Consider the following 22,526-nt stretch of genomic DNA (forward strand, 5'->3'; position numbering starts at 1 on the left):
GCTGGACTATCATATCCATTGTGTGAAAATGGTCAAAGTCTACAAGAACATGTCTTGAGAGTTGTCACCTTCTAGAATGGTCTCATGGATGTAATCCCTCTAAATGATCAGAAACACTATGTCCCCCATGTCTCTCATGATCCAGCACGGTGCCATCACATGGTTCATATGGTCGTGTATCTAGATTATTGACCCACGTGGTGAATAACTAATGTTTTTCTTTTTAGATGCAGGAAACATTTCAAGACTTGAAGGATGTTGAACGTCAGCGTATTCCACCCTGATCACTTCATTCTTCTGGGGATCCCTGGGATGGAGGACTTGCATCTTCTGCTCTCCATCCCCTTCTCTCTCATGTACGTTGTAGCTCTTTTTGGTAATTGCACATTGATTCTAGTCATTTCCACCAATGAGCAGCTCCACCAGCCCATGTACATCTTCCTGGGGATGCTGACCATCACCGACGTTCTCCTGTGCTCCTCTGCCGTTCCTAAGACCCTCAGTATATTCTGGTTCAAGTCTCATGCAATCCTCTTTGACTGTTGCTTAGTTCAGATCTTCTTCATCCACTACCTCTTTGTCATCGAGTCGTCCATCCTCTTGACCATGGCTTATGACCGATACATTGCTATTTGCTCTCCACTGAATTACACAACCATCATAACAGCCTCATTCATCCGGAGGACGGTACTTTTGGCCATTATTAGGGCCTTCTGTATCATCACACCTCTTGTGATTCTCCTGAATCGCCTTCCCTACAACCAAAGCAACATAATCCCCCATACTTACTGTGAGCACATAGCAATGGCCCACCGGGCATCGGCAGATATCACGGTCAACAGTGTCTATGGCTTGGTGGCTGCATTCTCCTCCACTGGAGTGGACATGATCCTCATTGTTGTGTCCTATGGGGTCATCATTCAGACTGTCCTGAGACTTCCGAACTCTGAAGCTCGATCCAAGGCCTTCAACACCACAATGTCTCATGTATGCGTCATCCTCCTCTTCTACCTCCCGGCATTCTTCTCTTTCATCGCCCATCGGGCTGGTCAAGCTAAAATCCCCCCTTCTGCTCTCATCCTATTGGCCAATCTCTATGTCATCATTCCACCGATGATGAACCCTATAATCTACGGCATCAGGACCAGAGAGATTAGACAGCGGTTAGCAGCCATGTTGTGCAAGAACACGATGAGAAGTTCCTTCTCTGTCTTCACTCTGGGCCAGAAGATTAGGAGCTCCTAGAGATTGTCTGGTCTCATGATCATCATCATCAACCATATAGAGGAACTATAGAGACAATAAATGATGGAATACACTTCATATTAAAGTATCAATATCACAAATCCTATGGACCTGAGCAATTACCTGCTAGTTCAGTCACCCCATTACCTGTCACACAAGGAGTGGAGGTCACATGTGAGAACTGAGGACCTGGCAGCTAAACGGTGGATGGGTCTGAGAGTATGTGTGGTGGCCACACTTGGGCTACATCCACTATACAGAGGATGCAGTACCCTGGTGTGACCACTATACAGAGGATGCAGTACCCTGGTGTGATCACTATACAGAGGATGCAGTACCCTGGTGTGACCACTATACAGAGGATGCAGTACCCTGGTGTGACCACTATACAGAGGATGCAGTACCCTGGTGTGACCACTATACAGAGGATGCAGTACCCTGGTGTGACCACTATACAGAAGATGCAGTAGTAAAGTGTGGGGTCAGTGTGTGGCTCTCTTTTACCATGGGTAAGGACACTTGTACCTCTTGGATATTGCATCTGTATGTACTTGTGTCCCTCTATGCCATACTTTGGTTTGGTATGTATTGTTTACCCATGATTGCATGATATGACACTATATTATTTTTGTCATGCTGTTTATACGTCACTACTGTATAAACTGATTTATATGGTTTTAGCCCGCGCTGTTCAGTGCCGGGGTATATTTTTCCTGTGCACAGGTGTCTAACAATAGTAGAATTCTGTATTTTAAAATATCTTTTCAATAAAAATTAATTAATATTTGATTATCTCTATGGTGGAATCAATTTTTTGGTTATAGTGCTCCTTGCATATTCCACATAATTGTATATATATATCTATCTTCTTTTGGACCTTAGCACTTCAATAGCAATAATTTCTTTGTTTAGTTTGGTTATATACTACAGGGGGCTGGCAGGCTATATACTACAGGGGGCTGGCAGACTATATACCACAGGGGCTGCCTATATACTACAGGGGGGCAGGCAGGCTATATACTACAGGGGGCTGGCAGGCTATATACTACAGGGGGCTGGCAGACTATATACCACAGGGGCTGCCTATATACTACAGGGGGCTAGCAGGCTATATACTACAGGGGGCTGGCAGGCTATATACTACTACTACAGGGGGCTGGCAGACTATACACCACAGGGGCTGGCAGGCTATATACTACAGGGGGCTGGCCAGGCTATACTATACTATACACTGTGCTATATACTGGGGGGGGGCTTGGCAGGCTATATACTGCAGGGGCTGGCAGTATATATACTGGGGGTGGTAGGCAGGCTATATACTACAGGAGGCTCCTTTAGGAACCCCTTTCTTTGTGGCTAGCAGAATTGGTTGGCTATGCGGTGATAATGAGCACTGTTCATTTACAGGAACATCAGCGTAAAGCAGTGGTCAGCTTTGCTGGGAAGATCTATAGAGCTTGGTGGGTTCTGCTGCATGAGGAGGTTCTACTACAGGAGCTTGCAGAATTTATACTACAGCTGGCTGGCAGGCTATATACTACAGGGGGCTGGCCGGTTATATACTAAAGGGGCTGCCAGCCCCCTGTAATATACCACCAGCCAGCCCCCTGTAGTATATAGCCAACACTCCTAGTGTATAGCCTGTCGGCCCCCTGTAGTGTATAGCCTGCCAGCCCCCTGTAGTATATAGCCTGCCAGCCCCTGTAGTATATAGCCTGCCAGCCCCATAGTATATAGCCAGCCTGTCCCCCTGTAGTATATAGCCTGCCAGCTCCTATAGTATATAGCCTGCCAGTCCCTGTAGTATATAGCCAGCCTGCTCCCCTGTAGTAAAAAAAAAATAACACTGTACTATACACTGTGCTATATACTGGGGGGGGGGGGGGGTTGGCAGGTTATATACTACAGGGGTTGGCAGGCTATATACTACAGGGGGCTGGCAGGCTATATACTACAGGGGGCTGGCAGGCTATACACTAGGAGTGTTGATTATATACTACAGGGGGCTTGCATGCTATATACTGAAGGAGCTGGCAGTATATATACTGGGGGTGGTAGGCAGGCTATATACTACATGGGCTGGCAGGCTATTTACTGGGCTATATACTTCAGGGGCTGGATTGCTATATGCTACAGGGGGCTATGACCAATGCATTTCCCACCCTTAGCTTGTACTCAAATCAATAGGTTTTCCCAGTTTTTGCTGTTAATATTAGCTACTTCGACTTATACCCGGGTCGGCTTATACTCAGATATATATGCTATTTGTATATAAATAGGCATGTATGTATGTACGTATGTGTATATAGATAGGTGTGTGTATGTGTGTATATAAATAGGTATGTGTATGTATATAAATAGGTGTGTGTATGTATGTTTATATAGATAGGTGTAAGTATATGTATGTGTACATATAGACAAGTGTGTGTATATATGTGTATCTAGATAGGTGTATATATGTGTATATATAGATAGGTGTGTGTATATATGTTTGTATAGATAGGTGTACGTATATGTGTATTGCGAGGCAGTGGCTGGAAAAGTCATCAATGGGATCTATCTCCCATCTAGGTTTTTCACCTATGCTTGGTAAAGGGTTGGCCATTGATGATTAATCCAGGTTCTGGGGCAGCCTTAATGCAGCTTGTTAGCCTGCACCTGGACCAGGGCTTTATACACTGGAGCTGCACCATTGGTGGTCTCTCTGACCAGAGCTCTACCATGGGAGGTCTCTCTGACCAGTGCTGCACCATGGGTGGTCTCTCTGACCAGAGCTGCACCATGGTAGAGCTCTCTGACCAGAGCTGCACCATGGGAGGGCTCTCTGACCAGAGCTGCACCATGGGAGGTCCCTCTGACCAGAGCTGCACAATGGGAGGTCCCTCTGACCAGAGCTGCACCATGGGAGGTCTCTCTGACCAGAGCTGCACCATGGGAGGTCCCTCTGACCAGAGCTGCACCATGGGAGGGCTCTCTGACCAGAGCTGCACCATGGGAGGTCCCTCTGACCAGAGCTGCACAATGGGAGGTCCCTCTGACCAGAGCTGCACCATGGGAGGTCTCTCTGACCAGAGCTGTACCATGGGAGGTCTCTATGACCAGAGCTGCACCATGGGTGGTCCCTCTGACCAGAGCTGCACCATGGGAGGTCCCTCTGACCAGAGCTGCACTATGGGAGGCCTCTCTGACCAGAGCTGCACCATGGGAGAGCTCTCTGACCAGAGCTGCACCATGGGAGGTCCCTCTGACCAGAGCTGCACCATGGGAGGTCTCTCTGACCAGAGCTGTACCATGGGAGGTCTCTATGACCAGAGCTGCACCATGGGTGGTCCCTCTGACCAGAGCTGCACCATGGGAGGTCCCTCTGACCAGAGCTGCACTATGGGAGGCCTCTCTGACCAGAGCTACACCATGGGAGAGCTCTCTGACCAGAGCTGCACCATGGGAGGTCCCTCTGACCAGAGCTGCACAATGGGAGGTCCCTCTGACCAGAGCTGCACCATGGGAGGTCTCTCTGACCAGAGCTGTACCATGGGAGGTCTCCCTGACCAGAGCTGCACCATGGGAGGTCTCTCTAACCAGAGGGAGAGGCTAATGTACTGGTACTCCCTGGGGCAACCACTGAGTGTCTGTAAAATAAGCCCATGGATAATGGATGGGGAGCCCGTGGTGGTAGAAAGCCATATCCAGGGATCAGACGGAGGCAACGTTGTGCAAATCAACTCATGGTTCTTTATTGAACAACAGGTCAACAGCAGATTCTGGTACTGGAGTGCTCGTGGAGAGTGGTCCTCAGGAATAGTGCTCCAGCCGGGTAGTAGCTAGAGGTTGGGGGAATTTGGATAGAGCTGTGTCCAAACAGTGGAAGCTGCAGCTCAGGTTAGAGTCTTCGGACTCAGGTCTTCGGATTGGTCTCTGTGTCAGCTCTGAAGGTTTACTGAACAATGTCTCTTTCTGTTCACTCTGTCTCTGCAGTCGGACTGCTGCTTTGTGGAAAGACCATGAGGTCTGGACCATGTGCTCCCACTGCACAGAGGTTTTGTACTCTCCCTGGTCAGGCAACAGCAACTCTCCAATCACACTCCAGTTTACAATACAGCCAACTGATTGGTCAATATCTTACACCCACTTAACTATTGCCTGTTCAGGCAGAATCTACAGCTGCCATTACATAATGACCAGTTTCTAGAACCTTTATAGAGGGTTCACGACTCCCCCTAACAGCTCCTGACCTAGAGAGGGCGCTATTCGCAACTACCAGCCTGCCTATGTATTGGCAGGGGCGTTGCATACCCCCTTGGTAATTGAAAGAGCCACCCACAGGTTGGCTATGGACTGGATGGAAAGGACAACCAAAGCTGGCCAGTAGCATATGGCCTCCAGATGGTCCATGCTCACTACAGCATGTAGGGGTGCAGGTGGTAAAAGGCACTTTAGGGTAAGTGCTGGCTCTGTGCAGTGTAGGGGAGACAAACCGCCCACAGCCCTGGCTACAGGCACAGGGTTGGTGTCGGACTGGGCACATAAAAATGAGCACTGTACAGTTTGTAGCTAACACCCTTAAACCAACTGTCTGCTAAGGGAAAGGTGTGGTGTCATGTCCTGTAATCCAGTCCTTGCACCAAGGCCTGACCCTCTGATGGTCTTACCCTGGTGTATGACGTCTAGGTGTCACTATTTAAACACCCCCGGTCCCCTAAAGACACGTCGTTTACAGAGGCCACACAGTTATGGAGCTCCGATTTGAGGAGTAAGCCTGCGGTCAGGATTTTGACAAAGACAAAAGACGGTTGACACAGTCTTGGCGACATACCTGCAAAGCCTAAAAAAAGAAGTTCAATGCAAACTTCCATATAGTATTAATACTATAGTGGTGTAAAAACATTGATCACATTGGCTTTAACAGCCCAATGAATACTCAGCTTAAAACGTTACATAAGGCTACTAGAAGCAGCATGGCTACTCTTGGTAGCAAGATAGCAATGTCCATTTTCCTGTGGAAAAAAAGGTACGAAATGCAAACAGAATGTCCACTTTGCATTAAGTGCAATGAATAGTAACTGTTCCCTTAAGGGTAACCAACCAGTAGTCTCTCAGAGAGCTCTTCTGGGTAGAGTCCATTCTCTGGGTACAGTCCTTGCTGCCGAAAAAAGAATAGTAAACCAAAGTCCTTTGGGGAGGTAACTCTGCGTCAGCAGAGATGGATTTTTCTTGGTCAGCACCACAAATGGAGATACAATGAAGGAAAACTGTTATGAACTGTCTTTAGTAATTAGCAAAGCCCAGGAATCTTTAGATGGACCAAATTCCCACTGAAGAACTGCAGATAATTTTGTGAGATCCATCTGTAGTCCTTTGTCAGAGATGAGATATCCGAGGAATGGAAGACTCTTTTGAGGGAATAGACACCTCTTGAGCTTGGTATACAGGCGATTGGCCCTTACGTGCCTGAGTACTAGTCATACCTGAGCCTATTGGGACATGAGGTCCGCAGAGAACACTAGGATATCGTCACATCATCTTAACGGAAGTGGATGAGGTGATACGTCCCACGTAGGTCTAATTTAGTAAAGATCTTCGCTCCACATAGGCGGTCGAGGAGGTCGGTGATCAGAGGCAGTGGGTAGCGGTTCTTCATGGTAAGTTTGTTTAGTCTGCAATAGTCTATGCAAGGACGGAGTGAACAATCCTTCTTGGCCATGAAGAAGAAACCAGCATCAGCAGGAGAAGAGGGCTTGCGTATGAACCCCTTCTGCAAATTCTCCTTCACATAGGCTGTCATAGTCGTGGTCTTAGGCACAGACAGTGGGTACACCCGACCCCATGGAGAAGGTGCCCCCGGAAGCAGCTCTAAAGGGCAATCGGTGCGGTGGCAGAGTCTCCACTTGCTTCTCCAGAAGACATCAGCAAAGTCCATATAAGGAGTGGGAAGAGGCTTGGAGGAAACTGGAGAAGAAATGGTGGACATAGGATGAAGTGCCATAGGATGAAGATAGCGTTACTGGCATTCCGGTCCCAAACAAAGAACTTCCCCTGTTTGCCAGTTGAGCATGGTGCGTGGTGCTGCAACCATGGAAGACCCAGAAGGACGTAAGACGTAGACCAGGGTATCACATAAAAGGTTCTCACCTAGGGACACCCCTCCCAGAAACCCTAGGTGTGTGCATTTCCCGGTCAAGAAAGTGCTTCAGTAGAGAAACAAATTCTCCTGACGCATCTGGAATGCTCTTGGCGTGTCAGATGAGGTTTATCCACCTGCATGGCCTCCTCTGCAGCAGACAAGGAGGGTAGTTGTGGTGTTCTTTGGAAAACTGGAGCCAAGCACGACAGATGAAGGGTCTTGATCTGTGTTTGTTCTAAGTGCTGCTCCCAGACAGCGCATCTTTGACAGTCCTTTCTTAAAGATGGCGGCCAAGCCCACTTCATTCCAAGAAAGCTCAGAAGCCAGAGTTCGGAACTGAAATGTGTAGTCGCCAACAGACAAGTCCCCTTGACACAAATTCAACAGGGCAGTCTCAGCAGAAGATGCCCAGGCTGGTTCCTCGAAGACGGACCTCGAAGACGGACTGGAACGCGGTGATGTTGGCAGTCACTGGGTTGTTTTTGTTCCAGAGGGGGGTTAGCCCATGCCAGAGCTTTCCTGGAGAGTAAGCTGACCACAAATGCCACCTGTGGTAGACTGCGCAGTCTGGTTTCTGCATGAGTCGATGTAGTGGAGATGCTGCAGGAACAGGTCCCTACTGCAGGGTGGTCAATAACTGCTGCAAGATGACGGTTAGCTGGCTAATCTGCTGGCCCGGCACAGAAATCTGTTGAGACTGCTAAACCACAATGGTGATGAGGTCAGCTAGTTCAGGCAGAGGTATCTTGGCGGATCCATGTCCTGATCTTACTGTCAGGGTCACAGGTGGGAGCAGAGTCTAAGTGGCACCCGGTATTCACCCGAGCCCGACGCAAAGTGGGTTGGACTTGCTGCTGCGAGATACCACCAGGTTACTCCACAGGCGCGACTTTGCTCATGGTGGTGGCCAAGGCAAGGTACAGAATCAGCAGGCAAAAATAGGAGTTTTGCCAAGAGGCAGAAGGTCAGGAAAGGCGGCACAGGATGGAGGTCGGGGACATAGCAGAAGGTCAGGACAGATAATACACAGGAATAGCAACATGAACCCTTCCTCCAAGGCAATGAGGCACCAAGATTCGGCAGGGGTCAGAGGGAGAGGCAGGATACTTATCAGGTCAGGCGGCCTGCAGCACCAATTAGTGGTAATAACTCTTTTTTTAAAAGAATTTATTTTTGCAATTTTGAAATTTTATACAATTAAAATAAACAAAATCGAAGAACAAGATTGTCTGTCACATATTTCTTTCCCCCCATTACAGGATTATTAAGCAACAACCATGGTAACAATCAGGTTCTTACTGCGTTTCAAAACTAACCGAGGGATATTACAGTAAATGACAGCAGGATACTACAGCCAGACATCCTGATACAACACAAATAACTATTGACACATAGACAATCAGTCACACACACACACACACACACACCAGCACGCTCAGTCTCCTTCATCATGGAGAGGAGTATATATCACACGTGATTATAAGGCAGTATGGGGAGTCGCGCACCATCTGGACCAGATGCGATCAAACTTCTGGGGACACTTCCTGTTGGTATACAGGGACCGGTAGTGGGGAATGACACTGTTAATAAGTAGTATCCATCTTTTTAACGGAGGGGGCTCCTGGTCCTTCCAGGTCATCACCACCACTTTTCGGGCGTAGTATAATACAAACCTAAAGAAAATTTTATCATAGTGGCCATTGATAACTTCATTTATGATACCGAGGAGACACACAGAGGGAGACAGTAATCGTGGGAAATCAAAGTGTACATTTAGGAACTCCAGCACTTCGGACCAGAAGACATGAACCCTAGGGCAGGACCAGACACAATGCAGGAAGGATCCGACTTCAGCCTGACAGCGAAAGCAAAGATCATTGGGCATTGCTCCCATGCGGAATAATCTAGCAGGGGTGAAGTATACTCTATGGAGGAGTTTAGATTGGATCAGGAAGTCCCTCGCACTCACTACAGATGTGAAGTAGGACAGTTCGACCTCCCTCCAGTCATCATCTGACAGGTCAGGGATATCCTGTCTCCAGCGTTCACGGGCTCTATCAAATGGTCTGGACTTTTGCTCTTGCAGGAGAGCATAGCACTGAGTGAGTGGCTTAGGGAGGTCCGGGGTACTCATCAGAGTCTCTAGTTTGGAGAATTTCACTGTCAGGCTGAGGGAGCCGAATTGGGCTTTGAATGCATGTCGCAGTTGCGTGTAATGGAAGTTGGCCGTAGTGGGTACAGTATGTCTCTCCCTTATTTCGTTAAAGCTGAGTAATTCTGCTTCCGGAGATAATAGCTGGCCTACAAATTTCACCCCCGCCGCCCCCCACATTGTCCAGCCCGGGAGGGAGAGGAAGTGAGAAAGCCACGGATTGAGCCACAATGGAGTCCTGGGCGAGAGAGGGGGAGAGCTGCTCGGTTCTACCAGGGATTGCGCCCTACGCCAGCACACCGCTACCGTACGTAGGGGAAGTGGGGTATCAGATGGGGACTTGTATCTGTACAGCAAGTTTGTAAGGGCCTCGTAGGAACCTACCAGGGCACCAGCCAGTGCAGTAGCTGCATTACCCATGTCTATATCTATCCACCACTGAGCATATACTAGCTGGGAAGCCAGGTAATAAAGATACAGATCCGGGGCAGCCAGTCCACCCCTAGCCTTGGGAGCCTGAAGCAGCGCTAAACTGAATCGTGGGGCACTACACTGCCAGTAAAAGGACCTGAGAATGCCGTCTATGCGTTTAAACAGGCTCTTTGGAAGCAGTATAGGACAAGCGTGAAAAAGGTATAAGAATTTTGGAAGAAAAATCATTTTAAATATGTTAATACGCCCGTACAGAGACAAGGGGAGAGTGGACCAGGCTTTTAGACGCGATTCAGTTGCAGTTATCAGGGGTGTAATGTTTAACTCTGTAAATGCCTGGACCTTGCGTGACACCTGGACTCCCAGATATTTAAAGGTGGACACCACCTGGACTGGGACGGGGAGGGAGTGTACCCCTACATCAGATAAGGGAAAGAGGGCTGATTTGTCCCAGTTAACCCGAAGGCCTGAGAACCCCCCATAGCGTTCTATCAAGGACAGAAGGGATTCCAGAGAGGGGCCCACATCACCAAGATATACAAGTGTATCATCAGCATAGAGAGATACCTTCTCAATAATAGTACCTCTAGTTATGCCCTTAATGCCCTCAGAGTGGCGGATCGCCACAGCAAGGGGTTCAATGGCGAGTGCGAAGAGGAGGGGAGATAGTGGGCAACCCTGTCTAGTGCCCCTAGCCATAGGGAGAGTAGGTGAGATGTTAAGATTAGTCCGTACCCTAGCCTTGGGATCATTATACAGTAGTTTAACTAATGCTGTAAATCGAGGGCCAAAACCCATTCTAGGCAGGAGGGTCCATAAATATGTCCACTCTACTGAGTCAAACGCCTTACAATTGTCTAAGGATAATATAAACCCAGGGTCTGGAGACCGCTCTGCTTCTGCAATGTTCAGGTGTAGTCTTTGTATATTTATGTCAGTTCCCCTCCCAGGCATAAAGCCTGTCTGGTCCGGGTGAACCAATGATAATATTACTTTGTTAAGCCTTGTCGCCAGAATTTTTGCTAGTATCTTAACATCTGAGTTTAGGAGGGAAATTGGACGGTATGAGTCGGGAAGCAGCGGGTCCTTGCCAGGCTTGGGAAGAACTACAATAAGGGCCTCTCGCATGGAGTCGGGGAGGGAACCGCTGTCAAACGCATCGGAGTACAGGCTAAGGAGAAGGGGGACCAGAGTCTCACAGTTATCCCTATACCACTCACCTCCCAGCCCATCAAGTCCAGGAGTCTTACCAGGGGGCAACGATTGGATGGCCAGTTCCACCTCCTCCGCCGAGAGCGGGGCATCAAGCTCCGAAGACTGTGCCGGTGTGAGCCTCCATAGTGGAAGACTGTCAAGGAATCTGGAAATCTCGACGGAAGAGGCGGACAATCTGGAGCTGTAAAGAGAGGAATAGAATTCATAAAATACCATGTTAATGGCCCGGGGTTCTGTAATCAAGGCTCCGTTACCATCAATAATAGAGGGAACGGAAGCACAAGGACGTTCAGCCCGCGAGAGATACGCAAGCAGCTTCCCGTTTTTATCTCCGAATTCAAAGATGGACGCTTCCCTGGCTTGGAGGCGCTTGCTGGTGCGCTCCTTCACTACAGCTAAATGGTTCCTCTGCGCCTGAGCCCAAGTCTTTTTATTCCCTGGAGTAGGTTTATCTAGATATTCCTTTTCTGCGGTCACCAGTGCAGCGGTCAACCTCTCCTCCTGCGCATTTAAGGACTTCCTATGGCCAGCTACCCCCGACATGAATGCTCCCCGCACCGAGGACTTGTACGAGTCCCAGACTAGAAGAGGATCAGGATGAGTTGAGTGTACGTCCCAGAACTCGCTGTGCGCTGCCCTAACAGTACTCTGGACCGCTGGGGATAGGAGCCAAGCCGGGTGCAGGCGCCATAAGCGGGAGTCGCTGGGGGGGCCTATAAGGAGACTGATGAACAAGGCGGAGTGGTCTGATGCACTGCGCGGGCAATAGGATACCTGATCAACGTGCGGCAACATATCTGGGGAAACAAAGGCCAGATCAATCCGAGAGAAGCTCTTATGAACAGAGGAATAAAATGAATATTCTCTCTCTTGAGGGTGTTTACTACGCCAAACATCGGCGAGGTCTAGAGAAGTGAGCCACTCATTCAGACGGACCGAGCCTGTGTCCAGACCACTTGTACGATCTAAGGAGGGATTAGGGACAGCATTGAAGTCACCAATGCAGAGTATCGGACTTGGAGGCATAACAGCAAGTTTACTGGATATTAGGTGCAATACAGCTGGATCAAAGGGAGGTGGGACATAAATAGACGCTATAGTAAAGGTAAAGCCCCACAAGGCACAATGTACGATCACAAAACGGCCAAAGTGATCCGGTGCTACCTGTATGACCTCTATGGGAAGCGCTTTGGATATGAGTATGGATACTCCCCTGGCGTAGACAGAGTAGGAGGAATGATAACCTCTAGCCACCCATGCCCGCTTCAGGGAGAGGACCTTCTGACCCGTAAGGTGTGTCTCTTGGATACATACAATATGGGGGGCCTGACGCTTAATGACATCTAACATCAGAGCCCTCTTGAATTTGGAGTTAAGTCCCCTCACATTCCAGCTCATTACCTTAAGTGAAGACATCTTAGCGGAAGGGAAAGGGGTGTGGGGAAGGAGACGTGAGCAACCAAGCATTCATCCTTTCATACCACAAAGACATAGACAGACAGACAACAGTGAGCATAACAAATATAACAGAACTGAACTAACAATCCCAAGAATATAAACCCCCTGTCTAACACCCTAACAGCAGTAGAGTAGACCTAGACCCACTAACAGTCAAATAGCAGAACAGTGGTCCCTAACTTAAGACAAACCTACACCATTTGTCCCGGGACCTTCAACCCTTAATGAATATGTGATCAGGAGGTTATTAGGCAGCCATATTTTGCGAGAACCAAAGAGGAGATAGGGGAGGGGGGAGAGAAAGGAGGGAGACGTAGGGAGGTAGTGGTAACAGGAAAGGGGGGGAGGAGGGAGAGGGAGGAGGGCGGAGGGAGAGGAGGAGGGAGAGGGAAAAGTGCCATGTGTGGCGCACTGGTCGATATGACCAAAAAATAGAACGCAATCAGTCACAGGGTACATTTTGTGAGGCACGTAGTATGTAAACAGATAGTAAAAACCTATAATAGTGATCTGGGACCCCTAAATATCTAATCAGGACTAAGTCCAGCATTGTCATTGCATATCAGATAAAAGGATATATGAGTCCAGTCACTCAGGAGGTGCGGGCCTTCCAGCTGGGGCCCGTGGAGCTGCATCAGCCCAGTGAAGTGCTTCGGTTGGGCAGGTGAAGAAACGAGTCTTCTGTCCGTCCACAATTCGGAGCTTGGAAGGATACATCATGGAGTATTTATACCCCTTGTCACGGAGACGGGCACGGACCTCAGTAAATTGTGCTCGCTGTTTCCTGACGGATGCAGAGAAATCAGGGTAGAAGGACACTCTGCTGTTGGCATAGAGGATTTCTCCCTTGGTACGGACAGCCCTGAGGATAGAGTCCCTGTCCCTAAAGTGCAGCAGCCGGGCCAGGAAGGGTCTTGGATTGCCCCCTGGAGGGCCAGGGCGGGATGGCACACGATGGGCCCTCTCCACTGTGAAGAACGGGGAAAAGGTATCTGCAGGCAGCATATTTTTGAGCCAATTTTCAAAAAAGGATACCGGGTCAGACCCCTCCACTTTTTCGGGGAGGCCAACCACTCTGACGTTGTTCCGTCGCAGGCGGTTTTCGAGGTCGTCAGCTCTGTCGATGGATGCAGACATTTGGCGCTGAAGCTCTCTGATCTGTGTCGGCATAGGCCTCTGGACATCCTCCACCTCAGATATTCTGCGTTCAGTTTCGGTGATTCGCTCTTTGGCTTTGTGGACATCATGTCTTAAAAGAACAAAATCCTGTCGCAGCTCATCCACCTTGGTAACCAGTTTGGATTGGCATCCGTTAATGGCCGCCAGCACCTCTGCAAATTTTCGATCCAACTCCGTGGCCGCGTCAGGCGGATCATCGCCCTCTTCATAACTTACAAGCTGCGGCGGGCTCTGGGAGCCTTCAAAGAGGGAGGGAGAGGAGTTTGGGGACCCCTGAGGAGAGCAGGGCTGTGTGCGGGAGAATCTCCCCAACTTTTTAGCAGCATTCGACTGTATCTGCGCAAGAACTGCTTGGGATGTGGAGCAATCCTGCGCGTCCAGGGGTTCCAGGGACTGGAATGGAGGATCTTCATGGACGGATTCATCATCCGATGGAGGCGCAGACGCTGCTTTGAGCATTTTAGCCGTTCTCCTCCGGTTACCCATGGCGTCTGGGCAGGGGGGGGCCAGTGATAAACAATCGAGGAGCCCAGCGTCCTGTAATTAGCAGAGATACAGTACAAACCCACGTGGAGTATTGCAGCGGCACTGCGAGGGTTAATATAAAGCAGAACCCAGGAGCAGGGGATCACTGGGAGTATGGAGGACTCAGTGCTGGGCTGCACAACTAGGGGTCCCCAGGGCAGAGGTGGGCAGCAACAGGGGAATTACTTCCCTACCTGGTCCCGGCTCAGTCTGGCAGTGTCAGGGTTAACCCTGCGCGCCTAGGCCTCAGGCAGCGCAGGGGAGTCCCACAAGATGGCGCCTCCAGCAGGATGCAGTGCTGGCTGGAGCTGTCACGGTGCCTCCGGTGGTGGGAGCGGTGTTCCGGGCTGCAGGGGAGGAGGATGATTTCCCCGGTGATCAGCAGCGCTGTGTACCTGCCGCGGTACCGGGCGGCTAGGATCGGGCCGCCGCGCTGGTCACGTGGCCGGCTGCAGGGGAATGCCGGGGAGCGGTGCGGAGTCCACAGCCGCCTCAAGATCGGTGCCGGTGGACAGGGGCAGGTGCGCGGGGCACAGCGGAGCAGGAGAGAGGTGGCACAGGTGAGGGATGGCTGCCTGGGAAGGGAGATAGGGTGTCGGGTCCCGGGAGCTCCGCGGCGCACGTCCGCTCAGTCCGGCATCAGGCCACGCCCCCCAGTGGTAATAACTCTATAGTGTTCTTCCAGTCTTCCCTACAGTATGACATCTTCTGCCTCTTCGGATCCTCTAAACTCGATGTCATGGCCACAGCTTGTCCTGCAATCTATCAGGTAAAGGAGCAGCAAAGCCACAGAGAGGAGAGCCAAGACCAACTGCACTGGAAAGCCAGGGGCATTGGGGGGCCGGGACACGCTGACACTTGGGGGGCCGGGACAGGGACACACTGACACTTGGAGGGCCGGAACAAGGACACTCTGACACTTGGGGGCCGGGACAGGGAGACGCTGACACTTGGGGGACCGGGACGGGGACACACTGACACTTGGGGGACAGGGCAGGGACATGCTGACACTTGGGGAGACAGGACAGGGACACGCTGACACTTGGGGGCCCGGGACAGGGACACGCTGACACTTGGGGGCCGAGACAGGGACACGCTGACACTTGGGGGGGACAGGACAGGGACGTGGCAAAACTTCGGGGCATGGGACAGGGACACGTTGACACTTGGGGGACAGGGACACGCTGACACTTGGGGGGACGGAACAGGGACACGCTGACACTTGGGGGAGAGGACACGCTGACACTTGGGGGACAGGACACGCTGACACTTGGGGGGACAGGACAGGGACACACTGACACTTGGGGGAGAGGGACACGCTGACGCTTGGGGGACAGGACATGGACACGCTGACACTTGGGGGACAAGACAGGGACACGCTGACACTTGGGGGGCAGGACAGGGACACACTGACACTTGGGGGGGACAGGACAGGGGCACGCTGGCACTTGGGGGACAGGACAGGGACACGCTGGCACTTGGGGGGACAGGACAGGGACACGCTGACACTTGGGGGACAGGACAGGGAAACGCTGATACCTGGGGGACAGGACAGGGACATGCTGACAATTGGTAGGACAGGACAGGGACACGCTGACACTTGGGGGGACAGGACAGGGACATGCTGACACTCGGGGGACAGGACAGGGACACGCTGACACTTGGGGGACAGGACAGGACAGGGACACGCTGACACTTGGGGGACAGGACAGGGACACGCTGACACTTGGGGGACAGGACAGGACAGGGACACGCTGACACTTGGGGGACAGGAGAGGGACACGCTGACACTTGGGGGACAGGACAGGGACACGCTGACACTTGGGGGACAGGACAGGGACACGCTGACACTTGGGGGGACAGGACAGGGACACGCTGACACTTGGGGGGACAGGACAGGGACACGCTGACACTTGGGGACAGGACAGGGACACGCTGACACTTGGTAGGACAGGACAGGGACACGCTGACACTTGGGGGGACAGGACAGGGACACGCTGACACTTGGGGGACAGGACAGATACACGCTGACACTTGGGGGACAGGACAGGGACACGGTGACACTTGGGGGACAGGACAGGACAGGGACACGCTGACACTTGGGGGACAGGAGAGGGACACGCTGACACTTGGGGGACAGGACAGGGACACGCTGACACTTGGGGGGACAGGACAGAGACACGCTGACACTTGGGGGACAGGACAGGGACACGCTGACACTTGGGGGGACAGGACAGGGACACGCTGACACTTGGGGACAGGGACACGCTGACAATTGGGGGGACAGGGACACGCTGACACTTGGGGGGACAGGACAGGGACACGCTGACACTTGGGGGGACAGGACAGGGACACGCTGACACTTGGGGTACAGGACAGGGACAGACTGGGAGGTAGTAAACATTACCCATTTAACTCCACATGAAGGCACTTTAGTAAAGATACATAATCCTACCCGTAACATTAACCCCATAAACCATTTATAACTAAACATAACTAAGAAATGATGACACGAGGCTCCTGTTGGGCAGAAAAGGTCACAGCTATTTATTGCTGATAAACACAATTATTATTATTTTAATATTCTCAAAATCAACCGCAATCTCAGTTCGTTTCTTTGGAAACCATAGCTGCCGAAGTGGTTTGTTCATCCGGACTCCCGAACCACCACTTCGACTTCCGAAAAAATCCACATCAATTCTCTTTTCCGCCAGCTGTGACTTGAGATGATCACCGAAAACCATTATTACTTTAATGCTCAAAATTAACCACAATCTCCGTCCGTTTCTTTGTAAACCATCGCTGCCCGAAGCGGTTTGCTCAACCGGACTCCCGAATTAGCACTTCGACTTCCGGGCAAAATCCACATCAATTCTCATTTTCCGTCAGCTGTGACTTGACATGATCACTGAAAACCGAAAACATCAAAAACAAAAACCAAGTAACAGTAGGGAGGGAGGGAGGGACAGCTTGAAGATGGCGCGGGCAAGAGGAAGTGCAGGCCCAGTGCCTGCCCTATAAAGGCTCAGCTCTGGGAGGGGCAGAGCAGCAGCAGCAGCAGGGAGGAGAAAGGAAGCAAATACCACCCCTATTTAAAGTGCAAACGTCCCATGTAATAAATTGCAACACTAGGACACCCCCAGTCAGAGGGCGCCCTCCTTATGCAGTCGGGGGCACCCTACACGCTGACACTTGGGTACAGGACAGGGACACGCTGACACTTGGGGGGACAGGACAGGGACACGCTGACACTTGGGGGGACAGGACAGGGACACACTGACACTTGGGGGGACAGGACAGGGACACGCTGACACTTGGGGGGACAGGACAGGGACACGCTGACACTTGGGGGGACAGGACGGGGACACGCTGACACTTGGGGTACAGGACAGGGACACGCTGACACTTGGGTGGACAGGACAGGGACACGCTGACACTTGGGGGGGACAGGACAGGGACACACTGACACTTGGGGGACGGGACAGGGACACGCTGACACTTGGGGGGACAGGACAGGGACACGCTGACACTTGGGGGATAGGACAGGGACACGCAGACACTTGGGGGGACGGGACGGGGACACACTGACACTTGGGAAGGACAGGACAGGGACACGCTGACACTTGGGGGTACAGGACAGGGACACGCTGACACTTGGGGGGACAGGACAGGGACACGCTGACACTTGGGGGGACAGGACAGGGACACGCTGACACTTGGGGGGACAGGACAGGGACACGCTGACACTTGGGGGGACAGGACAGGGACACGCTGACACTTGGGGGACAGGACGGGGACACGCTGACACTTGTGGGGACGGGACGGGGACGTGCTGACACTTGGGGGACAGGACAGGGACACGCTGACACTTGGGGGACAAGACAGGGACACGCTGACACTTGGGGGGCAGGACAGGGACACGGTGACACTTGGGGGACAGGACAGGGACACGCTGACACTTGGAGGGACAGGACAGGGACACGCTGACACTTGGGGGACAGGACAGGGACACGCTGACACTTGGGGGACAGGACAGACACACGCTGACACTTGGGGGACAGGACAGGGACACGCTGACACTTGGGGGGGACAGGACAGGGGCACGCTAACACTTGGGGGACAGGACAGGGACACGCTGACACTTGGGGGACAGGACAGACACACGCTGACACTTGGGGGACAGGACAGGGACACGCTGACACTTGGGGGGACAGGACAGGGACACGCTGACACTTGGGGGACAGGACAGGACAGGGACACGCTGATACCTGGGGGACAGGACAGGGACATGCTGACAATTGGTAGGACAGGACAGGGACACGCTGACACTTGGGGGACAGGACAGGGACACGCTGACACTCGGGGGACAGGACAGGGACACGCTGACACTTGGGGGACAGGACAGGACAGGGACACGCTGACACTTGGGGGACAGGACAGGGACACGCTGACACTTGGGGGACAGGACAGGACAGGGACACGCTGACACTTGGGGGGACAGGACAGGGACACGCTGACACTTGGGGGGACAGGACAGGGACACACTGACACTTGGGGGGACAGGACAGGGACACGCTGACACTTGGGGGGACAGGACAGGGACACGCTGACACTTGGGGGGACAGGACAGGGACACGCTGACACTTGGGGGGACAGGACAGGGACACGCTGACACTTGGGGGAACAGGACAGGGACACGCTGACACTTGGGGGGACAGGACGGGGACACGCTGACACTTGGGGTACAGGACAGGGACACGCTGACACTTGGGTGGACAGGACAGGGACACGCTGACACTTGGGGGGACAGGACGGGGACACGCTGACACTTGGGGTACAGGACAGGGACACGCTGACACTTGGGGGGGACAGGACAGGGACACACTGACACTTGGGGGACGGGACAGGGACACGCTGACACTTGGGGGGACAGGACAGGGACACGCTGACACTTGGGGGATAGGACAGGGACACGCAGACACTTGGGGGGACGGGACGGGGACACGCTGACACTTGGGGGTACAGGACAGGGACACGCTGACACTTGGGGGACAGTACAGGACACGCTGACACTTGGGGGGACAGGACAGGGACACGCTGACACTTGGGGGTACAGGACAGGGACACGCTGACACTTGGGGGGACAGGACAGGGACACGCTGACACTTGGGGGGACAGGACAGGGACACGCTGACACTTGGGGGGACAGGACAGGGACACGCTGACACTTGGGGGGACAGGACAGGGACACGCTGACACTTGGGGGGACAGGACAGGGACACGCTGACACTTGGGGGGACAGGACAGGGACACGCTGACACTTGGGGGACAGGACGGGGACACGCTGACACTTGTGGGGACGGGACGGGGACGTGCTGACACTTGGGGGACAGGACAGACACACGCTGACACTTGGGGGACAGGACAGGGACACGCTGACACTTGGGGGGGACAGGACAGGGGCACGCTAACACTTGGGGGACAGGACAGGGACACGCTGACACTTGGGGGACAGGACAGACACACGCTGACACTTGGGGGACAGGACAGGGACACGCTGACACTTGGGGGGACAGGACAGGGACACGCTGACACTTGGGGGAAAGGACAGGGAAACGCTGATACCTGGGGGACAGGACAGGGACACGCTGACACTTGGGTGACAGGACAGGGACACGCTGACACTTGGGGGACAGGACAGGGACACGCTGACAATTGGTAGGACAGGACAGGGACACGCTGACACTTGGGGGGACAGGACAGGGACATGCTGACACTCGGGGGACAGGACAGGGACACGCTGACACTTGGGGGACAGGACAGGACAGGGACACGCTGACACTTGGGGGACAGGACAGGGACACGCTGACACTTGGGGGAATGGACAGGACAGGGACACGCTGACACTTGGGGGACAGGAGAGGGACACGCTGACACTTGGGGGACAGGACAGGGACACGCTGACACTTGGGGGACAGGACAGGGACACGCTGACACTTGGGGGGACAGGACAGGGACACGCTGACACTTGGGGGGACAGGACAGGGACACGCTGACACTTGGGGACAGGACAGGGACACGCTGACACTTGGTAGGACAGGACAGGGACACGCTGACACTTGGGGGGACAGGACAGGGACACGCTGACACTTGGGGTACAGGACAGGGACACGCTGACACTTGGGTACAGGACAGGGACACGCTGACACTTGGGGGGACAGGACAGGGACACGCTGACACTTGGGGGACAGGACAGGGACACGCTGACACTTGGGGGGACAGGACAGGGACACGCTGAGACTTGGGGGGACAGGACAGGGACACACTGACACTTGGGGGGACAGGACAGGGACACGCTGACACTTGGGGGGACAGGACAGGGACACGCTGACACTTGGGGGGACAGGACAGGGACACGCTGACACTTGGGGGGACAGGACAGGGACACGCTGACACTTGGGGGGACAGGACGGGGACACGCTGACACTTGGGGTACAGGACAGGGACACGCTGACACTTGGGGACAGGACAGGGACACGCTGACACTTGGTAGGACAGGACAGGGACCCGCTGACACTTGGGGGGACAGGACAGTTACACGCTGACACTTGGGGTACAGGACAGGGACACGCTGACACTTGGGTACAGGACAGGGACACGCTGACACTTGGGGGGACAGGACAGGGACACGCTGACACTTGGGGGGACAGGACAGGGACACGCTGAGACTTGGGGGGACAGGACAGGGACACACTGACACTTGGGGGGACAGGACAGGGACACGCTGACACTTGGGGGGACAGGACAGGGACACGCTGACACTTGGGGGGACAGGACAGGGACACGCTGACACTTGGGGGGACAGGACAGGGACACGCTGACACTTGGGGGGACAGGACGGGGACACGCTGACACTTGGGGTACAGGACAGGGACACGCTGACACTTGGGTGTACAGGACAGGGACACGCTGACACTTGGGGGGGACAGGACAGGGACACGCTGACACTTGGGGGGACAGGACAGGGACATGCTGACACTTGGGGGATAGGACAGGGACACGCTGACACTTGGGGGACGGGACAGGGACACGCTGACACTTGGGGGGACAGGACAGGGACACGCTGACACTTGGGGGATAGGACAGGGACACGCAGACACTTGGGGGGACGGGACGGGGACACGCTGACACTTGGGAAGGACAGGACAGGGACACGCTGACACTTGGGGGTACAGGACAGGGACACGCTGACACTTGGGGGGACAGGACAGGGACACGCTGATACTTGGGGGGACAGGACAGGGACACGCTGACACTTGGGGGGACAGGACAGGGACACGCTGACACTTGGGGGACAGGACAGGGACACGCTGACACTTGGGGGGACAGGACAGGGACACGCTGACACTTGGGGGGACAGGACAGGGACACGCTGACACTTGGGGGGACAGGACAGGGACACGCTGATACTTGGGGGGACAGGACAGGGACACGCTGACACTTGGGGGGACAGGACAGGGACACGCTGACACTTGGGGGGACAGGACAGGGACACGCTGACACTTGGGGGACAGGACGGGGACACGCTGACACTTGGGGGGACAGGACAGGGACACGCTGACACTTGTGGGGACGGGACGGGGACGTGCTGACACTTGGGGGACAGGACAGGGACACGCTGACACTTGGGGGACAAGACAGGGACACGCTGACACTTGTGGGGACGGGACAGGGACGTGCTGACACTTGGGGGGCAGGACAGGGACACGGTGACACTTGGGGGACAGGACAGGGACACGCTGACACTTGGAGGGACAGGACAGGGACACGCTGACACTTGGGGGACAGGACAGGGACACGCTGACACTTGGGGGACAGGACAGGGACACGCTGACACTTGGGGGACAGGACAGACACACGCTGACACTTGGGGGACAGGACAGGGACACGCTGACACTTGGGGGACAGGACAGGGACACGCTGACACTTGGGCGACAGGACAGGGACACGCTGACACTTGGGGGACAGGGACAGGGACACGCTGACACGTGGGGGGACAGGATAGGTACACGCTGACACTTGGGGGGACAGGACAGGGACACGCTGACACTTGGGGGACAGGGACACGCTGACACTTGGGGGGACGGGACCGGGACACGCTGACACGTGGGGGGACAGGATAGGTACACGCTGACACTT

General features: G+C 53.6%; 1 protein-coding gene across 1 annotated transcript; it reads left to right on the forward strand.

Annotated features, from left to right (window-relative positions):
* The first annotated feature begins 255 nt into the window (after window positions 1-255).
* LOC140116363 (olfactory receptor 52Z1P-like) lies at window positions 256-1,245 on the forward strand. The gene has a single exon (XM_072132891.1). It carries the CDS (start codon window positions 256-258, stop codon window positions 1,243-1,245), a length of 990 nt encoding a protein of 329 aa, XP_071988992.1.
* The last annotated feature ends 21,281 nt before the right edge of the window (window positions 1,246-22,526 follow it).

Source organism: Engystomops pustulosus, chromosome 2 (genome assembly GCF_040894005.1).
Source record: "Engystomops pustulosus chromosome 2, aEngPut4.maternal, whole genome shotgun sequence".
Lineage (NCBI taxonomy): Eukaryota > Metazoa > Chordata > Amphibia > Anura > Leptodactylidae > Engystomops > Engystomops pustulosus.